Source organism: Plecotus auritus, assembly GCF_963455305.1.
Source record: "Plecotus auritus genome assembly, chromosome: 5".
Classification (NCBI taxonomy): Eukaryota; Metazoa; Chordata; class Mammalia; order Chiroptera; family Vespertilionidae; genus Plecotus; species Plecotus auritus.
In genome coordinates, this window is record NC_137776.1 from 89,681,431 (window position 1) to 89,702,192 (window position 20,762).

The window sequence follows — 20,762 nt, forward strand, 5'->3', positions numbered from 1 at the left end:
GTAAGTACACTGAAAACTATAAAACATCATTAAAAAAATAAAGGCATAAGTAAGCAGAAAGACACCCGTCTTTAGGATTGGAATTTAATATTGTTAAGGTGACATTATTTCCCAAATTGACCTACAGATTCAATCCAATCTCAATCAAAATTCCATCTGGTTTTTGTTCTTGTTTCTTGTTTTTTGTTTTGCAGAAATTGACAAGCACATCCTAAAATTCACATAGAAAGGCAAATACAGAATAGACAAAATGATTTTCAAAAAGAACAAAGTTGAAGGACTCAAACTTCCCAAATTTGAAACTTACTATAAAGCTACAGGAAATAAGACTAGCATAAGAATAGACATATAGATCAATAGAATAGAATTTAGAGTCTAGAAATAAATCTGTACACCCATGGTCATTGATTTTCAACAAGGGTGCCAACTGAATAGTGAAAGAATAGTCATTTCAATAAAAATGCTAGGACAGCTGTATAGTCACATGCAAAAGAAAAAAGTTAGACCTCTACCTCACACCATATATAAAAATTAACTCAAACAGATCAAAGACCTACATGTAACAGCTAAAACTCTTACACAGATGTGAATCTTCATGGCCATGAATTAGGCAATGATTTCTTAGATATGGCACATGAAGCACAAGCAACAAAAGACAAAATAGATGAATTGAACTTCATCAAAATTAAAAACTTTTGTGCTTCAAAGGACACCACCAAGAAATGAAAAGACAATGCCAGAATGGAAGGAAATATTTGCAAATCATTGATCTGATGAGAATTTGTATCCAGAATATATAAAGAACTCTTACAACCCAAAATAAAAAGATAAATAACTCAAATTTTAATGGACAGAACCAAGATGGTGGCATAGGTAAGCTCCTGTACTGGATGCCTTTCACAACCAAATCAATACCACAATTAAACAGCAGAAAAACTACCACCCAGAACCACAGGAAGGCTGGCTGAGTGGAAGTTTCACAACTAGAGAGGTGAAGAAAGTGCATTGAGACTGGTAGGAGGTGCAGAGGCACGGAACATGTTGGCACCTGGATGTGCTGCTCTTTTAATCAGGAGGGAGATACAAGCTCCCGCTTGCTCTGAACTCTAGCTCCAGGTCAGACTCTGGGGGACCCAGGCACATACGGGGAGAAACTCGATTGTCTGGCATCCAGACAGGAATGCAAGGGTGGCTTTCTCTTAGAGGGGCTCGCAGCAATTATTGTTCCTGCACAGGGGTGCAGGATGCAGAGAACCAGGGACTTCTCCAATTCAGGGCTGACTGATTCCGAGAGACCCCGCCCCACCCAATTTACAACCCCACCCAAGGTGTGCCCATCAGCTTTTGCATAAGAATGGCCTGTCCTTTTGCCTAAAACCTATCAAACTGCAGCTGGGTCAGAGAGCCCCAGAGCTTCCAAAAGAAGGCCCAAGGCCCAGCAGCAGCAGCCTGCCTTGCTTCACAGCTGGGCCTCGTCTGGGCACTTCCAAACTCCATACAAAGAGGAGGAATCTGCAGATGTCTTTGTAGCTCCTGCTGGGCAGCCCCAGACAGTGGCTGACCTTGCACCTCCTTGGAGATCCAAGGGCCAGTGTACCTAGTGGTCAGAATGAGACCATACAGGATTACAACTCTTCACATCCATAAGAGACACCCTCAAGAGGCAGACTCAGTGAGCACCAAAGCCCCACTGAAGCAAGTCCTGCCCCATAAGGGTGTCTCCTGTGCAACAGATATTCCAGTGTAGACACAGCTGGTCATCACAGCCAATTGGCCTGGAGGTCAATTCCTCCCAGTGATACCAACAGCAATCAAGGGTTAACTACAACAAGACTATACAAACAGCCCACAAAGGGGTGTACCAAGAGCGTCCACCCCAAGTGACTGGGGAGGCTGAGCCACTGGGCCCTGTAGGACACCAACCTCACAAGGCCACTCTACCAACTCAAGGAGACTTAGAAGCTACCTAGTACATAGAAACAAACACAGGGAAGCAGCCAAAATGTGGAGACAAAGAAGTCACAAATGAAAGAAACAGATGAAAGCAAAATACTGGATATAGAGTTCAAAACCATGGTTATAAGGTTACTCAAGAATCTTCTAGAAACCTCTAAGAAATTTAGTGAGACGCTCAAGGATATAAAAAAGGACCAATCAGAAATTAAGCATATACTGACTGAAATAAAGAATAATATACAGAGATCCAACAGCAGACTAGAGAATCCCAAGAATCAAGTCAAAGATTTGAAATATGCAGAAGGAAAAAAAACACCCAACCAGAAAAGCAAAAATAAAATATGAAGATAGTGTAAGGAGCCTCTGGGACAACTTCAAGTGTACCAACATCTGAATTTATGGGGTGCCAGAAGAAGAGAGAGAGCAAGATACTGAAAACCTATTTGAAGAAATAATGACAGAAAACTTCCCCTACCTGGTGAAAGAAATAGACTTACAAGTCCAGAAAGCGCAGAGAACCCCAAACAAGAGGAATCCAAAGAGGACCACACCAAGACACATCATAATTAAAATGCCAAGGGCAAAAGACAAAGAGAGAATATTAAAAGCAGCAAGAGAAAAACGGTTAGTTACCTACAAGGGAGCACCCATACGATTGTCAGCTGATTTCTCAATAGAAACTATGCAGTCCAGAAGGGAGTGGCAAGAAATATTCAAAGTGATGAACAGCAAGAACCTACAACCAAGATTACTTTACCCAGCAAAGCTATCATTTAGAATTGAAGGTCAGACAAAGAGCTTCACAGATAAGAAAAAGCTAAAGAAGTTCATCACCACCAAACCAGTATTATATGAAATGCTGAAGGGTATTCTCTAAGAAGAGGAAGAAGAAGAAAAAGGTAAAGATAAAAATTATGAACAACCAAGTGACAACAAATACATATCTATCAACAAGTGAATCTAAAAATCAAATGAATAAAAAATCTGATGAACAGAATAAACTGGTGAATATAATAGAATCAGGGGCATAGGAAGGGAGTGAACTGACAATTCTCTGGGGGAAGGGGGTGCAGGAAGAGATTGGACAAAAATTTTACACCTATGGATGAGGACAGTGGCGGCGGGGGCGGGGGGAGCGTAAGGGCATGGGGTGGGGTGGGAACCGGGTGGAGGGGAGCTATGGGGGAAAAGAAGGAACAACTGTAATAATCTGAACAATAAAGATTTATTTTAAAAATTTTAATGGACAATGGCTCTGAATAGACATATATCTAAAAAAGATATAAAATTATCCAAGAAGCACATGAAAAGAGGCTCAACATTATCAGTTATTAGGAAAATGCAAATCAAAATCAAAATGAGATGCCATTTTACACCCACTAGGAAAGCTATAATCAAATTAAAAATGTGTTGGCAAAGATGTGAAGTAGTTGGAGCCCTCACACATTGCTGGAATGTAAAGTGGTATAGCCACTTTGGAAAACAATTACCGTAGGCAGAACCTCAAAAAGTTAAACATGGGAACCAGAAAATCCACTCCTAGGTATATACTCAACAGCATTGAAAACAAATGCTGATACAGAAACATGTGCACGAATAGCAACATTATTCATATAAGCATAAAAGTGGAAATCACCCAAATGTCAGTCAATTGATGGTTGAATAAAGGCTACAGCAGGTGCCAGGGGAAGCGGGAGGAAGTGGCGGTGTACCTGACAGAGCTAAGAATTTCAAACAGCCAAGGCAGTGGGGTCATCCAGTGGGCCCACGGGAGAAGGCCCGGGTCAGGGGGAGTTGGTCACTTGCTGGTGAGGATGAGGGGCAGTGTCTGAAGGGGCCAGCGAAGACTGGGCCTGAGAAACCCTAGGACTGACCAGCCCGGCTCCTGTCCCTGACAAACCCCAACAGAGGAGTTAACAAAAAAGCCAGAAGAGGGTGCTCTAAAGTTGTGAAATTTGAACAATTCTGAAATTACTAGAGGCCCGGTGCACAAAATTCGTGAACGGGGGAGGGGGTGTGTGTCCCTCTCCAATCTGGGACCCCTCGAGGATGCCCTCCCCTGCAGGCCTAGTTGCTTCCAACTTCCCTCCCCTGCAGGCCTGGTCACCCCTAACTGCCCTCCCCTGCAGGCCTGGTCCCCCCCAACTGCTCTCCCCTGAAGGCCTGGGTCCCTCCCAACTGCCTTTCCCTGCAGGCCTGGTCGCCCACAACTGCCCTCCCCTGCCAGCCATCTTTGACCACATGGGGGCAGCCATCTTGTGTGTTGGGGTGATGGTCAATTTGCATATTACCTCTTTATTATATAGGATACTTCCTTTCCAAAAGTTCAGGAAATTTCATATTATTAAATGTAAGTAACCGAAAATGATTGAAGTCGAACCCTGTATCATTGTTTAAAGAAAAATAAGGATCAAAATAACATCCCTGCAGACAATAAAGCATGCCAGTGAATCATAGAGGTGAATACCATCACTAAATAGTTCAAATTGGCCAAGGAAGGAGGGGAGATGGAATGGGAACCTACAGATTAAAGGAGAGCTAACAGACATTCAAAAAAGAAAAGTAAAAGCAGGCAAAGCTACGTTGTCGTATTTAGGAATAGGCGACATTGCAGAAAAGAAAAGTAAAGAGGTGACTGGCACAGAGTCAGGCCGGAGGAGGGCGGGCACTGTGTGTGGGACAGAGCACGCAGGCTGGCGGCCAGGGTCAGCCTCCGGTCTCCTTACCCTGAAGGTGTTCAACACTGTTCACATTTTCATTCACTTTTCATTTGGTTTTATGCTACATATACATGTGTGTGCATAATTACCACCTAATTTTTTTTTAAGGAGAGAATGTTCTTAGTATTGTTCAGAATTGCCCAAACTGGAAGCAACCCATTATCGCTCAGCAATTAAAAAGAAACCTATTGCTCCAGTGAAACTTAAAAACATGATACAGAGTGAAAGGAGCAGGTAGCAAAAAACAATTAGCTGTATGATACCGTTTTTATAAGCTTCAGAAAGCAAGCAAAAACTAAACAATACATTGTTTAGGGATACATATATACATTTGTGATTTTTAAAACCACCCTTTTAAAAAGCAAGCAAATGATAAACCCAAAATTCAAGATGGTTTTTACTAGTATTTCTGGAGAAGCAATGAGGATGGGCTAGGGTAGGTTTTCTCATAAGTTGCATGGAAGTTAACAGTGTGCTTTGCGCCCTGGCTGGGTGGTTCACTTGGTTGGAGCATCATCCCGTGCACCATTCCCAGTAAGGGCACATACCCAGGTTTCAGGTTCGATCCACGGTCAGGGCCCATACAGGAGACAACCAATTGATGTTTCTCTCTCACATCAAGGTTTCTCTCTCTCTCCCTTCCTCTCTCCCAAATAATTTTTTTAAAAACAATTAAATAAAACAGTGTACTTTTCACTGTTTTGTTTCACAATTTACAAATATGTTTTTATAATGCCCAACCAGCCTGGCTCAGTGGTAGAGCATTGACCTCTGAACCAGGAGGTCACGATTTGATTTCAGTTCAATTCCTGATCAGAGCACATGCCTAGGTTGTAGACTCGATCCCCTGGGCATGCAGGAGGCAGCTGATCGATGATTCTCTCTCATCATTTATGTTTCTATCTTTCTCTCTGTCTCTCTTCCTCTCTGAAATCAATACAAATATATTTTTAAAATATATGTTTTTATATTAAGAATTTTATCAGATCTGCATGTAAAACATTTTAAAATTAAACATATTACTCCCATTTATCAGCCATTTGTTCATTCATTCAGTCACTCAACAACTATTGTGTGCCCACTATGTGCAGGCCCTGTGCTAGGGTCTAGGAGAGAGCAGTGAACAAGACCAACAGTGCTGCTTCCCTCTCTTAGCTCACAACCTCCTGGGGCTTAGGTCACTGGGGATGGTGCTGAGCGTGAACAGGAAGAGCCAGAAGAATCCGCAATGAAAACAATCAGTTTCAGGATACCTAAGCGACACCTTCTTGATATCACCTGAAGGAGGTGATTTTAAAATTAATATAATTAAGCAGCCAACAGGAGATAGCAGGTAGGCACTCCAAGACAGCAGCTCCCAACACAGCCACTTCAGTTCCAATTGTCTTAAAAATATTACACACACACACACACACACACACACACACACACATATGCCACATATGCATATACACATATACATACATGCATACACACATACACACACACACACACACACACACACATTATTCTGAGTGTATGTCCTCCCTACATTTCTGTGTTAGGATCGTCTGTCCTTTCTGTACTACCCGTGATGACGGATGGTTGTTGGGCTTTGTTACTTATGTAGGAAAGTATGAATCTGTTTGTTGGCTTATTTTTTTGTTTTAATTGATTGATTATAGAGAGAGAGGAAGGCAGAGAGAGAGGGGGGAGAGAGGGAGAGAGGAGGAGGAGGAGGAGGAGGAGGAGGAGGAGGAGGAGGAGGAGGAGAAGAAGAAGAAAACATTGATTTGTTGCTCCATTTATTTATGCATTCATTGGTTGATTCTTATATGTGCCCACAACCTTGGTGTATTGGGACAATGCTCTAACCAACTGAGCTACCTAGCCAGAGCTGGATTTGTTTTTAATGCACTTACTTATTAAATAAAGAGCTGGCAAATCCACATCAATCTCTAAGATTTCAGTTATTTATTATTTAAATCTGAGTCTGAGAACTGTGGTCCAGAGTCAGGCTGAGACCCAACACTCTTTCTTTTCTTTTTTTAAATTTCTTTATTGATTACGGTATTACATATGTGTCCTTATCCCCCCATTGCCCCCCCAACCCCACTCATGCCCTCACCCTCTGTTGTCTGTGTCCATTAGTTAGGCTTATATGCATGCATACAAGTCCTTTGGTTGATCTCTCCCCCTTACCCCCACCCTCTCCTACCTTCGAATGTAGGTAGATCGAGCTCACTTTCCGTAACAAGTCACCAACAGGATGAGGCAGTGGGGAAGCACTTGCTTGGGTTCGGATGGCCTGGGCTCATCTCCCAGCGCAGCTCTGCCCCAGTCAGCAGAGTGGCCCTGGGCAAGTTCCGCAGCTTATCTTAGCTCAGCAAAGGACACACAGGCTGTGGTGACAGATAAGAGAGATAATATGTGTTAAAGAAGATAATGCATGGCAATGATAATTCTGTGTAGCTCCACCCCTGCTACATACTAGCTCAAAGCAGCAGTGTGTGTGTGTGTGTGTGTGTGTGTGTGTGTGTGTGTGTGTGTTTGTGTGTGTGTGTGTATGCCTGGACATAAGATTACAAATACATCTACTCCTGCAAGATGCCTCTACTGTAGAATCAACCTGTAAGAAGTTTTATCTGAAGTTCTGGGGATCCTCTGAGTGAGTATGCTGTGTTCAAGGTCAAATGCTTAATCAGAGAGTCACTGATTCATTCTGTAGGCCAAGGTAGCAGCCATCCATTCTAATTTTAGTTCACCTTCACAATATCTGCCACTTCCAGATGGTGCATGAACCTTTTTTCTTTGTATCGATGTTTTCTTCAAATCAACTCACTTTTTTCTTTGAATACATTAATTTTTCAAGTGCTCCTTGTGGAAGCAGCATAGCACAGAGCTTAAGAACAATATCTAGAGCCAAATGGACAGGTTTCAACACTGATTCCACCACTTTCTAACCAGATTTCATCGCTCATGCCTCAGTTTCCCCATCTATAAAAGAGGATTACAGCCCTAGCCAGCTTGGCTCAGTGGATAGAGTGCCGGTCTGTGGACCGAAGGGTCCCGGGTTCAATTCTGAACATACATTGGTTGCAGGTTCCCTGGCCCTAGTCGGAGTGCGTGCATTATCTTCTTTAACACATATTATCTCTCTTATCTGTCACCACATGGACCCCAAAGCCTCTGCGCTAACCACTGTGTCACTGTGCCCATAGGATTCCCAAAGGGACCTCCATGAGTCACTGGGTTTGTGTAGTTTTTATTTGGGTGTTTATGTCTGTGTCTCTCCCACATCAATGTTTCTCTCTGTCTCTCCCTATCCTCTCTAAAAATCAATGGAAAAATATCCTTGGGTGAAGATTAACAAAAAAAAGAGGATTACAATTCTTGTCACAGACAGAGGTTTATAATTAGGTTATGGGACTCATAGAAGTTTCTCTTTGCAAAGTGTTTGAAACAGGCTTTCCACTGAGTAAGTGTTATATGTTTGCTAAACAAATACCCCTAATGTAAATAGAAAGCCAGAATTACTTGCCACCAAAATATTAAAACAAATAAAACCTTAAAATAAATAAAAACAAAGTGGTGTTATCAAATCCTAGCTCTGTATTTACCTGCTAACATGCTTAATGGAGTAGCCCTGGTCTCTCTTTGAAAGTATAAAACAGAGCCCAGCTGGCATGAGTCAGTGGTTGAGCAGTGGCCCATGAACCAGGAGGTCACTGCTAGATTCCCGGGTTGCAGGCTTTATCTCAGTAGGGGCATGAAGGAGGCAGCCAATTGACGTTTCTCTCTGATCAATGTGTCTATTTCTCTACCCTTCTTCCTTCCTTTCTCTAAAATCAATGAAATATATACTTAACTAGAGGCCCGGTGCACCAGTGGGGTCCCTTGGCCTGGCCTACACCCTCTCGCAATCTGGGACCCTTTGGGGGATGTCGGAGGCCCAATGCACAGATTAGGCCTGATCCCCGCAGGCCAGGCCAAGGGACCCCACCAGTGTGTGAATCTGTGCACTGGGCCTCTAGTATGTATATAAGATCTTTGGTTAATCTCTTCCCGCCCTCCGCCCACCCCCCTTTCCTCTGAGATTCATCAGTCTATTCTGTGTTTCCATGCCTGTGCATTGAATGTCTGCCCCCTGGTTGTCGTAGCTACCAGTCGAACAGTTGAATGGTCACTTAGGCTTTTATATATATAGATTATATTTATATATATATCACAGAGAGGAGGGAATGAGGCTAAGGAAATCTCAAAGACAGGGCAACACCAAGCTGTGGCCTCCTCACTCAAGCAGAAGACCTGGAGGAAAAGCGAAGCAACCTTCCCACTGTGCTACCACCTGGAATCAGCCAGGCCCACCAAGAGTGTATGCTCTGGAAAGTTCTGGAATAGCCATTAAGATGTAGAAAGTCGGGAAAGTGACAGGTGTTCCAAGCAGCACATATAAATGGAAATGAGACCTGCATTCCCATGTGGGTTCATTCATCAGACATCCCTGCGTCAGGAGTGAGATATCTGACATGGACAGGTTGGCACGACTCAGAGAATCTGTTTTCCTTTTGAATTGAAGTTTCATCGCACAAGGTGCTGCTGGTGGGACTGTCACTCACCGAGCCTCCTCTCCATCCTCTCGGGTGACTCAGCACTTCCCCGCTTGTGATTCTAGGTGACAACCTTCCACTCTCTTTCGTGGGCAGAGCTGGGCTAGTTTTCACGTGTTGATTTTTTTAAGCCCCAGTGTCACCGCAGATGGATGGCTAGCACAGTGGGCAACAGACTTGGGATCGTGGCGCTCTGAGCCTCCTGTTTTGTGTGGCCAGGTCACAGGTGCCGCTGTGTAGTGGCCACCTTGGGCCTGATGGACAGGAGCACACCAGGGTCCCGAGTCCCTCCCTGAGCAGAGGAGGGTGATTTCGGAGGGCAGAGCTCCAGCCCTGGAGGCGGGGCCACAGACACCAGCACACAGTTCTGCACCATCAGTCCAGCAGAACAACAAAAGTGGGAAGAGAGGATTTAAAAACAATCCAACTTCATAGTCCTGACAGGCGTGTGATAGGATGGGCAATGGGCTCAGTGTTGACAATGGACTAAACTTGGAAACAGACATCCTGGGAAGTCCAGAGGACAAGGCCTGCTTGGCTGGACGAGGACATGGCCACAGCCCCAGGAGCACAGCACAGACACTCGGGTGGGCTCCTGGCACAGTCAGCCTCTTGTTGCTCAGGCGGCACAATAATGGTCTCAGCCCCCAGGCTCACCCTCCTCTGAGCCGCGTCCCTTTCTCCCTGGAACACTGGAGTCCCGGGAAGCCCTCCCTGGGTAACCAGCCCCAAGTCTAGGTTCTCCCTGCTCCTCAGCCTTCAGAACCAGCAGTGTGCCCCTGCTGACTGGTGTGAAGGAGTGTGCGCATCCAGCCATGGCAAGAGCCGTGCCCCTCGCCGAGTCGTAAGTGGGGTGGCACAGTGTTGAGCACTGGACAGACGCCTGGTAGTTAATCCTGACCACGCCATGCACCAGGCCCCTCAGCCTAATTTCACGGAGAAGGAACATGGACTCAAAGTCAATTGCTTAGTGTCACATGGACCCCAGAGCCTCTGCGCTAACCACTGTGTCACTGTGCCCATAGGATCCCGAAGAGACCTCCATGGGTAACTTGGTCTGTGTAGTTTTGATTTAGGTGTTTATTGTCTGATCACCTCCACCCTGAAAAGCTGTCACTACGCGGAGAGACTGGTGGACATCAGCCTCTGTTCACTTTGTACACTGTGCATCTTTTTTTTTCTGTTTTTGCCATCTAACAACTAAATTATTTTAATGTTTAGAACTTAAATACATGTACATGGATAACAAATAAGAATAAATAAATATACCACAGGTGTTTGCCAACAAAACGTTATGGTTGACAATTTTCTAAAGTATTTAACCCAGCCCTGGCCAGTGTGGCTCAGTTGGTTGGAGCGTCATCTTTTCACAAAAGAGTTGTGGGTTCGATTTCCAGTCAGGGCACATGCCCAGGTTGCAGGTTTGTTCCCTGGTCAAGGTGCCTATAGGAGGCGACTGATAGATGTTTCTCTCTCTCACGGTTTCTCTCTCTCTCTTTCTCTCTCTCCCCCCCACTCTTCCTTCCTCTCTATCTAAAATCAATAAAAAAAAAAAAACATATCCTCATTGCATCAGATACTCTTCTAAAGGTTGCTGGGTTTTCTGGAATTTACATAAAGAAATTCAGATACCAGCAATAATATCCAGATAATGCAGCTGTGCCCACATTGCCTGACAAGATCATCCCAGCCTCAGAGCTAGGACCACAGTTCTGTTTCTCTGATATTCTCTCCACGCCCTGACACGGGGCTGGGTATGCACTCCCTGTTCAAAATGTATTTGTTGACGTGAGTTGGCAGGTGGGGGAGCTGGGACACAAAAGACACAGGAAGTGTGGACCCGCTGTAGAGGACCTGACATAAAGGGAGACAGGACGGATCCTGTGAGGGAAAAGCTACTAACAATTACTGAGACTCTGCTCCCAGGTCCCGGAGATGCCTGTGCACGCCCCAAAGAAGCCCTGCGAGCTGCGCGGCCCGATAAAGGTCTTCCTTCGCCACATGATTTGTTGCAGTAAAAACAAGGGAGGAATCTCGTGGCAGTTAAGGTCACTTTGTACTGAGACTGATGGCACGCGGTCATGTGAAAGCCGGTTCATAGTTACGGTGTCTTTCTCTTCCAGTGATTTCGTGCACAGTAGATAATTTTATTACATATGTGTATATGGATGGCCTGAATTTGACTAAATATTTTACTTTTAAGAATTTACAAAAAAATAAATTAATTAAAAAGCCCTAGCCATTTTGGCTCAGTGAATAGAGCATCGGCCTGCGGATTGAAGGATCCCAGATTCGATTCCCATCAAGGGCATGTACCTTGGTTGCAAGCTCCTCCCCTGGTCAGGGCTCATGCAGGAGGCAACCAAAGGATGTGTTTCTCTCACAGATATGCTTCTCTTTCTGTCTTCCCCTGTCTCTTCTGCTCTCCCTAAAAATCAATGGAAAAATATCCTCAGATGAGGATTAAAAAATAAAGAAAGAAGGAATTTCATAAAACATGAAAACAAATGTGCACCTGAACACCTAAACTGCTGCCTCGCACAACCATTTCAAAACTACAACTAAAAGATAAAACGGACATCATCCAGAACCACAAGAAGGCTGGCTGAGTGGAAATTCTACAACTAGAAGGAAAGAGAAAAGCACGCTGAGACTCAGAGGAGCTGCAGAAGGCAGAAGTACAGAGGCGCGCACGCACAAAGAAGGCTGGCAACTGAGTACGAGGCTGGCTTTCTCAATCAGGAGGGAGACAAAAGCTCTCGACAGCTCTGAACTCCAGTTCCAGGCGAGACTCTGGGGACCCAGACTCATTCAGGGAGAAACTGGACTGTCTGGCAGTGGGTGGAACTCGAGGGAGGCTTTCTCTCAGAGGTGCTTTTAGCGATTACCGTGGGACACTGAGACACAGGGGCCTCTTAGGGCAGGGCTGATGGGAAGCCATTGCTGTCTGCTCCGCCCTGAGACTCCGCCCCATCCAAGCTGAGCACAGAGGCTTTTGCAAGTCTTGTCTCATAAGGGTATCTCCAGCACAGAAGTTCTCCCAGCGTAGACACAGCTGATCCTCACAGCCAATTGGCCTGGAGGTCAAAACCTCCCAGTGATACCAACAACAATCAAGGCTTAACTACAACAAGACTGTGCACACAGCCCACAAAGGGGTGCACCAAGAGTGTCCACCTCCGGTAACTGGGGAGGCTAAGCCACTGTGCCCTATAGGACACCTAGCACACAAAGCCACCCTATCAACTCAGAGAAGCAGCCAAAATGCGGAGACAAAGAAACAGGTCACAAATGAAAGAAATGGAGGAAAGCAAACAACTGGCTATAGAGTTCAAAACCACGGTTATAAGGTTTTTCAAGAATTTTCTAGAAAAGGCCAGTAAATTTAGCGAGACCCTCGAGGATATGAAAAAGGACCAACTAGAAATTAAGCATACACTGACTGAAATAAAAAATATTATACAGAGATCTAACAGCAGACTAGAGGAATGCAAGAATCAAGTCAAAGATTTGAAATACAAAGAAGCAAAAAACACCCAACTGGAAAAGAAAAAAGAAAAAAGAATCCAAAAATATGAAGATAGTGTAAGGAGCCTCTGGGACAACTTCAAGCCTACCAACATCCAAATTATGAAGAAGAGAGAGAGAGCAAGATACTGAAAACCTATTTGAAGAAATAATGACAGAAAACTTCCCCCACCTGGTGAAAAAAATAGACTTACAAGTACAGGAAGCGCAGAGAACCCCAAACAAAAGGAATCCTAAGAGGACCACACCAAGACACATCATAATTAAAATGCCAAGGGCAAAAGACAAAGAGAGAATCTTAAAAGCAGCAAGAGAAAAACAGTTAGTTACCTACAAGGGAGCACTCATACAACTGTCAGCTGATTTCTCAACAGAAACAATGCAGGCCAGAAGGGAGTGGCAAGAAATATTCAAAGTGATGAACAGCAAGAACCTACAACCAAAATTACTCTACCCAGCAAAGCTATCATTTAGAATTGAAGGTCAGATAAAGAGCTTCACAGATAAGAAAAAGCTAAAGGAGTTCATCACTGCCAAACCAGTATTATATGAAATGCTGAAGGGTATTCTGTAAGAAGAGGAAGAAGAAGAAAAAGGTAAAGATAAAAATTATGAATAACAAATACATATCTATCAACAAGTGAATCTAAAAATCAAGTGAACAAAAAATCTGATGAACAGAATAAACTGGTGAATATAATAGAATCAGGGGCATAGAAAGGAAGTGGACTGACAATTCTCGGGGGAAAAGAGGTGTGGGGGGTGCGGGAAGAGACTGGACAAAAATCATACACCTATGGATGAGGACAGTGGTGGGGGGGTAAGGGCAGAGGGTGGGGTGGGAACTGGGTGGAGGGGAGCTATGGGGGGAAAAATGAGGAACAATTGTAATAATCTGAACAATAAAGATTTATTAAAAAAAACAAAAACAAATGTGCATCTCTTATCGAAGGAAACCTGAGAGGGAATGCAGGAGTACTGATGACTGTGGTGTGCTCTTTTGTAGATCAATGCTCTAATCTGGTCTCCACAGCCTTGAGCAGATATTATGCCCCTCCTTACAAGGAGAAACCCAACCCTCAGACATGTTAATATGCCCATGGTCTCTGCAGCCAGTGCTGTACAGTGTAGGAGCAGAATCTAAGTTTCCTTCACAACCTACAGATATTCAAGTCTAATTTCATGGTGTTTGAGAGCATGGTTAATCAGATAATTATTTGGTAAGAGGTCAAATACATTTGAAAACAAGGAAAATCTCAAGTTTTGTTCAGAAAAAAAAGGGGAGTAAGACCTTGAAGATCTGTACAGGGGACATGACATTTATTCAAAGACTTTAGGAATCTTTTGATTAACTGAGTTTTTCAATACACATGTGACATGCAGCTCTGCTGATTATGACAGAAACTGGTTTCCTCAAAACCCTTTCTAGGAAACAATAAGCTTCTCCTCACTCCTGAAAAAGGGGGCTAGATTCAGACAACTGTTTTGCTTGTTTTGTTTTGTTTTAAGGAAATAGCATTGCTCTCACTTAAATGATGGAGAGGCAGAGTTAGGGGAAGGGAAAGGGGGGAGGAAAGAAATGTTTGGGTTGAGGGCATGTTCTGTAAGATACAGATTAAGGTACATGGTATACATTTATCAAAATGTAACTTAAGATCTTTGCAGCTTCCTGTGTTTAAATTGCACTTTAATTAATTTATTTATTATTTTTTTTAATAAAATTTTATTGCCCTAACTGGTTTGGCTCAGTGGATAGAGCATCAGCCTGCGGACTGAAGGGTCCTAGGTTCGATTCCAGTCAAGGACATGTACCTTGGTTGCGGGCACATCCCCAGTGGAAGGTGTGCAGGAGGCAGTTGATCGATGTTTCTCTCCCATCGATGTTTCTAACTCTCTATCCCTCTCCCTTTCTCTCTGTAAAAAAATAAATAAAAAATATATTTTAAAAAATAAAATAAAAATAAAATAAATTTGATTGGCTTAAGGAAGTCCCGTCCTCCCTCTACCGCCCCTCACCCCCGGCCCACACAGAGTCTGTAGCAGGAGCATAATTAGTGTTGGGCTAAGAAAGGAAGGATGGAGGGCCCACTTGTCTAGGGCCCAAGGGCCAAACCCAAAGTGAGGACTACAAATAACTAGAATGCTCAAGTTTGTTGTCTCTGGGGTAGGGTGCTTTAATTTTTTTAGAAGGAAGGAAGGAAGGGATGGAGGGAGGGAGATTTCCAGTTGAACATAATAGACACCATATTCACTTTATTATCTTCTCTGGAAACACCACTAAAAATGAGAGTAAAGGGATAATCCTATATAATGAAAGACTAATATGCAAATTGACCCAATGGCGGGAGAATCGATCGCTATGATGTGCACTGATCACCAGGGGGCAGACGCTCAACAGAGGAGCTACCCCTTGGTGGTCAGTGTGCTCCCACAGGGGGAGCGCCACTCGGCCAGAAGCTGGGTTCAGTGGCGGTGGCGGGAGCCTCTCCTGCCTCTGCGGCAGCACTAAGGATGTCCAACTGATGGCTTAGGCCCGCTCCCCATGGAGCTGTCAGCTGGACATCCCCTGAGGGCTCCAGGACTGCAAGGAGACACAGGCTGGGCTGAGGGATGCCCCCCTCAAGTGCATGAATTTGAATTTGTGCACTGGGCCTCTAGTTAGATATAAACCCATGAAGACAAAGAGACCAGGAGGGAAGACATCAGGGACAAGAGAGTTCATCCCGTTTTTTAGGATGGAAAGTGGATAGAGGAGCAGGAATTGCCCAAGCAGATCTGAGCAAGCTCCCACTGAAGTGCTGACAGAAAGTGGCATCCCTAAGGAGCTGGCTCCTTTCTCCTTCTGATCCTGGGAGCCCCAGGCCATTCCCTGGCAGGGACTGGAAATTTATTCTTGGGGCTCTTGGACCTGGAACACCCTGGAAGAGCAGGTCCCACCCAAGCATAGAGCACTTGCAAGGAGCTTTGGAGTACCTCATGCTTAAATATAAATGGAGAGACATTTGAGGATGCCTGCACTATGTGAGAAAGAAACCAATTCAAAGAGAACCCAGAGGAAACAAAGGCAAGGCAAGGGGAAGAATAAAATATTTAAAACTACACCTAACGCCGAAACCGGTTTGGCTCAATGGATAGAGCGTCGGCCTGCGGACTGAAGGGTCCCGGGTTCGATTCCGGTCAAGGGCATGTACCTTGGTTGCGGGCACATCCCCAGTGGGAGGTGTGCAGGAGGCAGCTGATCGATGTTTCTCTCTCATCGATGTTTCTAGCTCTTTATCCCTCTCCCTTCCTCTCTGTAAAAAATCAATAAAATATATTTTAAAAAAAAACAAAAAAAAAAAACTACACCTAACATTATTAGGGAGAAAAGAGAAGATATTCCACCCATAAAATAAGAAAAAGATATTGTGGAAAATAAATAAAGAACTAGAAATTGAAATTTGAAAATATATAGCAGAAATATTCAAAAAGCAATAGAAAAATGAGAAGATAAAACTTAGTAAATTTCCCAGAAAGGAAAAGCAGAAGACAAAAGATAAGGACTGAAAGGAACAATCCAGGAAGCCCAATACCTGGTGAGTAGGAATGCCACAGAGAACAGAGGGAACAGCAGAGAGAGAAAGCATCGAAGAACCTGAACAAGAAAATTCCCGACTGAAGAAGGGTCCACTAAAAACCAGCTCAAAGACTTAAAATGCGCCCCACACCCACATAGACAGCCCTCTGTTGATTAAGTACTGACATGTGCCAGTCAGTGGAGCAACAGTGAGACTTGATCCCCAAGCTTGGGGAGAGCAGCATCTTGCAGGAAGATCTACATTAATAAAAGAGTAACATGTTAATTGACTGTACCTTCACCACGCCCACCAGCCAATCTGGAGTGAGTATGCAAATTAACCCAACAAAGATGGTAGGTTAATTTGCATACACAGGCGCCCAGCGGCTGGGGTGGGGTGGGAGGCTTGCATGGTGGTCATGGCAACAACACAGGCATTCTGCACCACCCAAGCCACTCTGGGCCTCTGGGAAGTGTGGGAAGGCAGAAAGGTGGCTCTGGCCAGAGCAAAGGTGGTGCCAGCAGCCAGGGGAAGGAAGGCCCATGGGCTTCTAGTGGACATATAACAATGAAGGCCACATGTGGAAAGTGCTATAACAGACTGGCCAGGGCGTGGAGGGACCCGAAGGAGCTCACAGTCGGGTCTGTGGCCATGAGGAGGTGATAGAGGGGATCAGGAAAGATCTGGAGACCAGGTGATCCATGACAGTCTCCCAAGCTGAAGGCAATCTAGTGGCGAGAGCTTGGAGGCCTGCAGCCAGTGCACCCGATAGCAGGCTACGGGGCAGGGGAACTGCAGGAGGGGAGGGGAGGAAGGCTGGAGGTGAAGCTGGGAACTCCCGGTGCCGTTTGGTGTGCACTGCATCCTGCCGGAAGGTCCATCACGCATTCTTAATGGAGGGACACGGTCAATCTGGTCGCGGGCAGGAGGGATAGCTCGGTGGGTGAGTCCTCAGGGTGCAGGTCCGTGAGGACGCGGGAGAGGGCGCCTCCAAGGCCAAGGTGAGAAATGGTGAGGGCCCCAGCCACCTGCGTTTCTCCTAACACCACCTGTGCCCCTGCCGGGCCGGAGCCGAGCTGTGAACCGAGCCCACAGAGGCGGCGCACCACGGCCATGGAGTCTCATCCAGCCCACCAGCGCCAAGGGCTATGCTGTAATGTCTGGGTAACCTAGGAACAAACATCCGGGGCTTTCGTAAACCATTCAAATGGCTCGCGGCATTGCCCACTCGCGTGTGGGAACACCCCTCCTTGGAAAGGGAGGAGACGCCACCTCACACCAATGGGAGCCCGGAGCCTCCACAGCAGGGGCTGTGCTCTGGCGTCACTGGTCGGGAAGGAATTTGTTTCAGCATCTCAGCTCTGTCCAAGGAAGTTACCCGTAATGCCAGTGCTTGGGAGCCTTGGACAGAGGATCTATTAACACTTGCTTGCCACCTTGCAATCCTAGGCTTTCCAAACGTGATTTTCAACGAGTAAGCAGGAGCATCTTCCAACGCGTGAACACACCATTGGTATTCATTTTAAAAATAAGCAAGATTATAGAGGCCTAAGTGACTAAAAGTTTAGTTATTGGCTTTGAAATAATTAGGCATTGACTTTTGAAATGAATCAAAATGTTAGGCAGCAGCAAGCACATGCTCGCGTTTGAACATGAGTGTAATATTGCAAACCATTTACCGGCTGAAGGCTGTCACTTCCAGCGAAGGGACGGCGGGCCCACCTGGCAGGTGGATGGACCTACCCGCCAGCATTGAGAAAGGGCTGGGCTCCTTCCGCCTCTGGCTGTGAGGCCAGGCAGCCTCTGCTGACACCTGGTGGCCACAGCGGGTAGCGGACCGAGGCCACAGCAGGTTAACCTCCACCTGACCTGCTTCCTGGACGCCCAGTCTGTGTCATAAATATCCATGAAAACCGCAGGGAAGGTGTTTCATTGGAATGGGAGGAAGAATTGCTCCACAAGATCGACAGATTAATGGTCTGGCATTAATCAGCACCAATTTTAAAAAGCCTGGGTTGGTCTCTAGAAAATTCAAATTGCAAAACCTGCCTTGGAGGGATTTTTCTTCCCCAAGATTATATCTGTTTGAAGAGCCTCTGAATCTACCTCTGTGTCCATTAGTTCTCCCATCCCCGCCCTACTCCCGTTTAAAGCAAGTTATGCCCAGAGAATAGAAAAAGGGAAGGCTTTATTCTTCCCAAAAGTTTAAATTGTTCTGCTGTTGTTAATGAACTCAGCCCTAATTGGGAACAATTCCAACCAGAAGAAAGGGGACATGTGTAAAAAACATCTGACAGGCGACGTGATAAGGGCTGTTTGCATCAAGGGCAAGGCCCCCCAGGAAAGAGAATGGAAAGGACAGATTCCTGGGGAATAAAACATGAGTCCGTCCCCGGGTTCCAAAAACACTGGGCTACGTAGTTGAAGCAGACAGGTGAGGAGAGAGATGGGCAAGTGGCAGGGAACACCTGCCTTCTAGGAAAAGACCTGGATCCATGCCAACCTTTGAAGTGGGAACCCCTCATTCTGAGTCTAAACTCTCCCTCTAACAGGATGAATAGTTCCTTGTGAAGTAGCAGCGTGACACTTGTCCCAAAAATAGAGTATGCATGTGCCAGGCACCGAGCTAGGTCATCTTACCAGAGCCTCAGAGCAATTCTGTGAGGTCAATGTTGTCCCTATTTAGCAGAGAAGAAACTGAGGCTCGAGAGGCTGAGTGGCCTGCCCAAGGTCACACCTCTAAGCTAGTAACAGCGCCTGCATTTTTCCAAGCCAGGGCAGGCTGACTTGAAAGCCAATGCTCTTTACTCCTCATCACGTTTGCCTAAAGCAAACACTGGAAGATAAATAATTCCAATACATGCAAAAATGCACCATTTGCCACTTTCAATTTGTATAATTTTAAATGTCACCATGAGTTCACTTCTAGGTCACTTTTAAAACAAGCAACTTTGCTTGAAGGCAAGTGGGGGGGGAGGGGGGCGGAGTCCCCTGCTGTAATTTGTATGATTGCAGAAACCACCGTTCAGTCTTCTACTCAGCTTTCCAGGGACTGTTCAAATAGTACAGAGGACAGCCTGGGACACCGCCTTGCCTGTTGTGAAGAACCATGCAGCGTTTTTCCAGCTGGTAGGAAAGCGGTGGAGGAGGCGCAGGATCGCCCCAGGCATACAGAGGAACTGTGGGCAGAGAACTGTCAGCTGCGTGAACATGCAGATGTGGCAGCAACCACATTCAGACCAATAGAAACAAACTGTTAACAAGATTCCTAATCTCATTTCCTCAATTCCATTGGAAACACATATTCACTCAGGACTGCTAACCAATTACTCCAGGCACAGGCTACAGCAGGGTATAAATCCAGATGACTATTTCAAGTAAAGAAGCTTCTAGAATTTTCCAGTCTACATGTGTCTACTTTGCTATGAGATGAGCTTCAAGAATCCCTAAAGTTTTGCTTTAAAATTGAAATACAATCTTAAAGTTATTCATTTATCCAAGAAATACTTATGCTGCCCATTAAGTGCCAAGCACAGCTCTATATATTGGGGACATTCCAATAGCAGGAGACATGCCTGAAAATGGTGTTTTGTTTTTAAAAGTAGAGTTAGAGGAACATAGAATGCTGCAGAGGTAGGTATCTGCTATTTTATATAGGACTAGAGGCTCATTGCACGAATTCGTGCATGGGTGGGGATCAGGACCAATTGGGGCCAGGGGAGGTTGACCAGGGGGAGGGGCTCCAGGAGGTTGGCTGTGGGAGCGCATTGACTACCAGGGAGCAGCTCCTGCATTGAGCATCTGCCCCCTGGTGATCAGTGTGTCATAGCGACTGGTCGACCGGTTGTTCAGTCATTTGATTGCTTGGTTGCTTATATATATATATATATATATATATATATATGTAGGGAAGTCTTCGTTAATGGCATTTGAATAGACACCTGATAGAAATGATGGGCTAACCCACAGGAATAACGAAGATAAGCATTCAGAAGAAGGAAAAGCAAATGCAAAGGCCCTGAGGTGTATGTTTGGCATACACCAAGAGGAAGAGAACCTAGGCCAAGGTGGCTGTTGCGGGGTGATGGGAGATGCTAGATGAGGTCAGAGTTGGCAGGGGCTGGTCAAGCCAGAGATGTCTCACCAAGAACCAAATATGCTGGCACTTTGGTCTTGGATTTCCCAGGCTCCTGATAACTAAGCCTCAGCAGAAAGCTGGCTTTCTCTCTGAGTGAAGGTTTTACTCATGACAGATCTGACTTGTGTTCTAGAAGCATCACTCTGACTGCTGGAGGAGAACTGCAGTGGGGTAGGACTGGGAGCAGAGAGCCCCATTAAAAGGTGAGGGATGGTGGTGCCTTGGACCAGATGGCAGTAATGAAACAGGTTAGATGAGGCTGGACATGCTGCAT

The 20,762-nt window shown here is 45.3% G+C and overlaps 2 protein-coding genes across 2 annotated transcripts in view; one reads left to right on the top strand and one right to left on the bottom strand.

Annotated features, from left to right (window-relative positions):
- The window catches only part of DBI (diazepam binding inhibitor, acyl-CoA binding protein), a 176,740-nt gene that overhangs the window by 56,489 nt on the left and 99,489 nt on the right, over window positions 1-20,762 (top strand). The window lies entirely within an intron of this gene.
- The window catches only part of LOC308249686 (UPF0538 protein C2orf76 homolog), a 108,015-nt gene continuing 94,182 nt past the window's right edge, over window positions 6,930-20,762 (bottom strand). The window contains exon 7 of the mRNA XM_080671409.1: window positions 6,930-7,057. Coding sequence (XP_080527535.1) covers window positions 7,029-7,057 — 29 coding nt within the window. The 3' untranslated portion in view covers window positions 6,930-7,028. The remainder of the gene's footprint in view (window positions 7,058-20,762) is intronic.